The following is a 7,297-nucleotide window of genomic DNA, read 5'->3' as shown; positions in this document are numbered from 1 at the left end:
CACCGCAGCCTCCACTTGCTGGGCTCCGGCGATCCTTCCGCCTCAGCCTTCCAAGTAGCTGGAACTACAGGCGCGCTCTACCACGCCCGGCTAATTTTTTGATTTATTGTAGAGATGAGGTCTTGCCAAGTTGCCCAGGCGGGTCTCAAACCAGCGGGCTCAGGCAATCCACTCACCTCAGCCTCCCAAAGTGCTGGGATTACAGGCTGAGCCATGGAGCCTGGCTGAGAAAATATTTCTTAACCCATTCTATGAGGTCAGCATTATCCTAACACTGAAGCCCAACCAAAGTGCAAGAAAAGAAAACAATTTTAAACATATTTCTGTCAAAAATCTATTTATCCTCTTTCACAGTCCGCAAAGTACTAATAGCCTATATCTATCTTTTAATTAGGACATACCAAAGTAGAAGTGCGCTTTAAAATGATAGCGCTTCCTGGTTTTCAAAGTAGAGTTCAGTGGGGTATTGAAAAGGAACTTATGGTGATTGGAAGCCCAAGAGGGCAGTATTGAGGCACTTAGCTTCTGCAGCCCTAACTCCCCCATCCGGTTAGGACTGGTCAAGAGTCAGAAGACACTTTCCCTTGTAGGAAAGTGAAGGCCACTGACACACTTGCAAACGACACTATTGTGGATTACCGCTGAAGAAAGCAAACAGACTACACTACTTCACTCACCTAGAACCATAGCCAACACACCCCACCAAACCAATGCCCAATCACACAAATAAGTCTTTCCCTACAAAACCTACTGAATAGATTTGGAAGATGTGACTGTTCTACCAAATGCGTAAAAATCAACATAGGCACACATCACACATGAAAAAGGACACAGGACACCTCCAAATGAACACAATGACTATCCAGTAATAGACCCCAATCATAAGAAAATATACAACATGCCAGAAAAACCATTCAAAATGATGATCTTGCCAGGCATAGTGGTACACAACTGCAGACCCAGCTCCTCCAAAGGCTAAGGCAGGACAACTGCTGGAGTGTGGGAGTTCAAGACAGCAGTACTCAATGATCACAGCTGTGAACAGGTGTACTCTGCCCTAGGCAAAACAGCAAGACCTCATCTAGAAAATAATAATATCTTAAGGAAACTCAGAGAGATGCAAGACAATACAAATAGACATTCAATGGAATTAGAAAAAATTCATAATTTGAATGAGATATACAACCAATAGATATATAAAAACAGAAATCCTAGAGCTGAAGAATTCAATGAATAAAATAAAAAAATAACTGACAGCTTCAATAACTGACGAGACTAAGTAGAAGAAAGATTCTCTGAACTTGGAAACAGGTCTTTTAAAATTAACAGAGGCAAATGAACAAATAAAGAATGAAGAAAGCCTACAAGGTCTATGGGACACCATTAAGCAAACTATTATTTGCATTTTGAGCATTCCAGAAAGAGAAGAGCAGGAAAAGGGCACAGAAAACATATTTAATAAAATAATAGCTAAAAAACTCCTAAGTTTAGAGACAGGTGAACATGCAAATCCAGGAAGCTCAAAGAACCCCCAAATTACACCTGTAAACTAGAAAGTTTTCAAATATGCAATGTAACAATGCACCTCAAGGAAACAGAAAAGCAAGAACAAACCAAACCCCAAATTGGTATAAGGAAAAAATATATATAATAAAGATCAGAGCAGAAATAAATGAAATGGTGACTAACAAAGATTACAAAAACAACAACAATGAAACAAAATCAAGAAACCTTGGACAAGACTAAGAATAAAAGGGAGGAAGACCCAAACAAATAAAATCAGAAATGAAAACAGAGATATCAAAACAGATACCACAGAAATATAAAGAGTCTCATTAGTATAGCGGTGACTTAAAGAAACAAAAAGGGAAATACAAAGGATCAGTAGAGACTACTATGAATACACACAAATAAGTTTAAAAACCTAGAAGAAATGGAAAACCTGAACAGACCAATAATGAGTAACAAGACTGAAACAATAAAAAAAGTCTCCTAACAAAGAAAGTCCAGGACTGGATGGCTTCACTGCTGAATTCTGCTGGGCCTTTAAAGAAAAATTAATGCCAATTAAAACTATTCCAAAAAATTGAGGCAAAGGGAATTCTTCTTAACTCATTCCATGAGGCTAGCATTACCCTGATACAAAATCCAGATGAGGACAGAACAAAAGAAAATTACAGGTCAATATTCCTGGCAAATGCGATGTAAAAGTTCTCAACAAAACTCGAGCAAACTGAGTCCAACAATACATCAAAAAGATAATACAACACAACCAAACAGAATTTATTCCAGGGATACTAGGATGATTTAACATCTTCAAATCAATAAACATGATACATCACATCAACAGAATGAGGGAGAAAAAAACATGATCATCTCAATAAATGCAGAAAAAGTATTTGATAAAATTCAACATCGCATTGTGACAAAAAAAAAGAACAATAAAAAACCTCTCAGTATGTTAAGTATAGAAGGAAATTACCTCAATACAATAAAGGCTATATATGACAAACCTCAGCTGAACAAGGAAAAGCTGAAAGTTTCCCTCTAAGAACTAGAACAAGACAAGGATGCCCACTCTTAGCACTCTTATTCAACATAGTACCAAAATCCTAGCCAGAGCAATTAAGCAAGAGAAAGAAATAAAGGACATCCAAGTTGGAAAAGAGGAAGTCAAATTGTCCATTTACAGACGATATGTTCTTATATATAGAAAAACAAAAGACTACATAAAACTCTCAGAATTGATATATGAATTCAGTAAAGTTGCAGGATACAAAATCACCATACAAAACTCAGTAGCATTTCTATACACAAGCAATTAACTAGCTAAAAAATAAATCAAGACAATCTCATTTACAATGGAACACTATGGAGCATGCAGCTAAAGCAATGTGGAGTGGAAATAAAAGAGAGAGGCAGAGAAGAGAAAGTGGTTAGCAGGGGATGGAGGGAAGGGATGCTGGGAAATTCTGGTCAAAGGATACAAAATTTCAGTTAAATTCAAGCAATTAAATATACAACATGGTGACTATAGTTAATTACAAAGCACTGTATTCTTGAATATCACTGAGAGGTGATTTTATTTCATTTTTATTTTTAGAATTGAAGTCTCACTCTGTCCCCCAGGCTGGAGTGTTGTGGCATGCTACTCACGGCCACGGCAGCCTTGACCTGCTGGCTGAGGTGATCTCTCCGCCTCAGCCTTCCAAGTGGTTGGAACCACAGGCGGTGCCACCATGCCCGGCTAATTTTTTGGTTTATTTTAGAGACAAGGTCTCGCCATATTGCTCAGGCTGGTCTCGAACTCCTGAGCTCAGGCAATCCTCTCGCCTCCACCTCCCAAAGTGCTGGGATTACAGAATTGAGCCACCGCGCCCGGCTATCTTATTTTTTGAGTTGGAGTCTCACTGTCACCCAGTCTGGAGTGCAGTGGCATGCTCACAGACACCGCAGCCTTGACCTGCTGGGTTCAGGCTTCCTTCCGCCTCAGCCTTCCAAGTAGCTGGAACTACAGGCATGCACCACCACACCTGGCTAATTTTTTGATTTATTGTAGAGATGAGGTCTCGCCAAGTTGTACAGATTGGTCTCGACCCCTGGGCTCAGGCAGTCCGCTCGCCTCTGCCTGCTAAAGTTCTGGGATTACAGGCATGAGCCACTGCCCAGTCTGAGAGCTGATTTTGTGTTCTCACCACAAAAAAAGATACATATTTTAAATGATGCATACGTTAGTTTGATCTAGTCATTATACAATGTATACATATTTCAAAACAAAAATACATATTATCATGTTGTACATAATATACAAAATTTTTACTTGTCAATTAAAATTAATTTTTAGAAAGCCTATGATTCAGTCTTACTGCTAGATAATCAAATAAATGCATCAATATTTACAGCTAAGAGATTCCCATTACTATGACTATAAATAGCCCATTGAGCAAAATTATTGTAACTATAAACTCTTAAAAATGAAAATGAGCCGGGCTCAGTGGTTCAGCCTGTAATCCCAGCACTTTGGGAGGCTAAGGTAAGTGGACAGCCTGAGCCCGTGGGTTCAAGACCAGCCCAGGCAACTAGGCGAGACCTCATCTCAATGAGAAAAAAAAAAATTGAAAATGATTTTAGTGTTTTCAGAAACGAAAAGAAAGAAATTTTAAAGAAGGAAACCAGGTAGTACCCTTAAACTCTTTTTATCCAATAAAAAGATAAGAGAATTTCACACCTGAAGACTTTTTGAAAGAAGAAGAAAAATTAATCTGGGAACTAGTTCTGAAAATTACACTTTGCAGAAAGTCCTATTTTACTACATCCTTTTTACAAAATTATAAACGTTCCCTATATAGTGTTATTAAGAAAACTATTAACACATGTTAATAAAAGCCTAAGCATCCCAAGACTTGCCCACATAATTTAGCATATTTTCTTGTTTGAAGATACTTTCTTCAAACTTCTTTTGCTAATTTTTCTTTGACCTAGCTATTTAATACAAAACTCACAGAAAAGAAAGGAAAAAAATAACTTTTGATAAACATACGAAAGCTTGTTTCTTTTCTTTAATCCATACCTTCAAAGGAATTGGAAATTCTCTACAGTCTTTCTGTGAATCAACAGTAGTGAACGGTGGCATGGTAGAGTCTATTTTATTATGGTCCTGAGGTTTGACATCTGAGACTTCAGAAACTGTATCCTTTAACTTAAGTGGTATCTGTTGTCTCTGCTTTAGTGATTGATTAACTATTGGATTAGAATAAATCTTAGACTGCAATGAAGACCCAGAAGGCACTAAAGTTAAACAACGGTCCTGTTGTTTGTTCTTGTTAACAGTGCTTGGGCTAACCACAATTGTGAATTCCTTTTTATCATTTACATTATTTTCCTCCTCACTTGAATCATTTGGTAATATAATTCTGGATAGTTTCTTTTTTACACGTGTACAATTTTCTCTCTTCATTTGTTTTAGCATTACTGCACGCCTGGTTTTATATTTTTTACTCCCATTTGCAAAGCAATCATCAGTTATTAAGTTAAAATCAACACAAACTTCTTCTTCACTTGATTGGCTTTTGCAAGATTCCTCTTCATCAACACAAAAACTGTCCTCTAAATAAGTTTCATCTTGTTCAGGAATCTACAATAAAAACACAAGAATATTTTCAATTTATTTCAGATAATCACCAGGTATTTAACAAACAAGCACATGAGATCTTCATGAATATTTATTTCGCTTACTTTATTAATTCAGCTATGTGTTCAGCTAACATATACTTATACATTCTTTATGGAGGAAAATGGAAAGATTTAGGATAAAGAAAAAGAATAATTTCCTTCTAGAAATCTACATCCTAGTGCAGGCAGAAAAGTAAACAATAATAAAGGATAATAAATGATAAAAGCTATATAATAAGCACAACAGAGGCACACAGTACGTATTACCAAACTAAACCTGACAATTCATAAACAAACAAGAATAATATGAAAATGTTATCCAGCTGGACACGGTGGCTCACACCTGTAACCCAAGCACTTTGGAAGGTGAAGGTGAGAGGATTGTTTGAGCCCAAGAGTTCGAGATCAGCCTGGGCAATTTGGCAAGACCTTATCTCTACAATAAGTAAAAAAAATTAGCTGGGTGTGGTGGTATGCGCCTGTAGTTCCAGCTACTTGGAAGGCTTAGGCGGAAGGCTTGTCTGAGACCAGCAGATCGAGGCTGTGGCGGCCATAAGTGTGCCACTGCACTCCAGCCTGGGCCACAGAGTGAGACTCTGCCTCAAAAAACAAACAAACAAACACAAAAATGTTCTCCAGAAATAAAACGTAATGTATAATTTTTAGATATAACATTTTTATGAAAAAACTGCATCTTCAAGAGACATATGATAGTGTATGAGAATTAAAAATTTAACTAACAGATGATGAAATTCTATTCCTTTCCTTTAAAACTCTCCTAATTGGAAAAAAATTTCATAGTATATTCAAATTAGCTTAAATTAAAGAAAATATAATTTAATCAAATTAGTACTAAAAGGGATCTGGAGAATTCACTAAGTCTACTTTTCTGACTTGGGGTAGATATTGTCCCAAAGAAACAAAATGGAGACCTCATCAACAGGAACATATTTCAACACCACCAACAGGAAATTCTTCGTTATACTTCTACAATTCATACCTGTGAGAAAATGTTTACATTCCTATGTTTCTTATGGATCATTTTGTACTTGTTCATCATTGGACTACGCAAAGATTTCATGTAAACAGCTCTCATTTCAGAATCTGTGTAAAGATAATAAGGATTTAAGATAAAGTAGCAAAACTATTTAAAGGAAAACTAAGCATTTAACTTCCACCTATTCCAAATTTACATGATTCAAGTTTTGTGAAAATATATTACATAAAATATTAATATATATTGAAGGATGTTTAAAACCAATTATTCACATATGTAAAGTTAGGAGTTTTGCCTATGAAATCAGATCATTTAGTTCAGTGACCATGCTCTCTGCCTTAGCTATCTTTGTCTTCAGAAATGTCCTAATGAATAATGCCTTTCCATTCAAAATAAAGATATATAAGGACTTTAAAATTGCACCAGATTTATACAAGTATTAAAAAACACACATATACAAGAAATCAAGGCAGAAAATAAAACATGCACTAAAAACATTAAAAGCCACAGCCAATAGTATGGTCATAATATTTAGTTAACCAAAAATTGAGAAACGTTCATTTTTATTTATTCCTATTATTTTTCAACTTTTTGTATTCAGAATCTATCTTCACTTTCCTCAGTGTTACCATCTTGGTAGATGCCACTATCATTCCTTGATTAGATGACTGCCAACAGTCTTCTAACTGGCCTCAACAGAGAGGCTAGAGAGAATCTTCTAAAATATAACAGATCATGATATATTGTTCACTATATATCTGATCTTACTTTCTACTACTTTCCTTCTCCTTCATTCTAGGCACAATGCTGTTCCTTGAACAGGTCAGGTGTACTCCTGCCCCAGGGACTTTGCACTGGTTGTTGTCTTTGTATAAACATTCTTCTACTGGATTTTAGCCTAAGCCTGCATAAGTCACTTCTGCTCTTGAACATCAAGGGCATAAAACCTAATCCTGAAAATCTTTTCAGTATCAAGGCCAAAGTACTGAGAACTTTGTCTTTAACCCCTTTTTTCTATAAAGTCATGAGCTTTGGAAAATTTTGCCATTTTAAATAACATCAGAGATAGCACAAGCAGAATAAATTGCAAGATCTGTGAAAGAGCAGAATACTGAATAGCCAATCAGA

At 36.3% G+C, this 7,297-nt stretch overlaps 1 protein-coding gene across 1 annotated transcript in view; it reads right to left on the bottom strand.

The window, feature by feature from the left end:
• Positions 1 to 7,297, bottom strand: part of FANCM (Fanconi anemia complementation group M) — a gene marked incomplete at its 5' end in the record, with an annotated part of 67,456 nt that overhangs the window by 8,580 nt on the left and 51,579 nt on the right. The window contains 2 exons of the mRNA XM_008073438.2: positions 4,571 to 5,134; positions 6,173 to 6,276. Of these exons, the coding sequence (XP_008071629.1) occupies positions 4,571 to 5,134; positions 6,173 to 6,276 (668 nt within the window). The remainder of the gene's footprint in view (positions 1 to 4,570; positions 5,135 to 6,172; positions 6,277 to 7,297) is intronic.

The sequence above is a fragment of the Carlito syrichta genome, unplaced genomic scaffold (assembly GCF_000164805.1).
Source record: "Carlito syrichta isolate Samal-C Ts95f unplaced genomic scaffold, Tarsius_syrichta-2.0.1 Scaffold315843, whole genome shotgun sequence".
Classification (NCBI taxonomy): Eukaryota; Metazoa; Chordata; class Mammalia; order Primates; family Tarsiidae; genus Carlito; species Carlito syrichta.
Note: the sequence above shows the minus strand (reverse complement) of the source record. Positions and strands in the feature narration are given on the sequence as shown.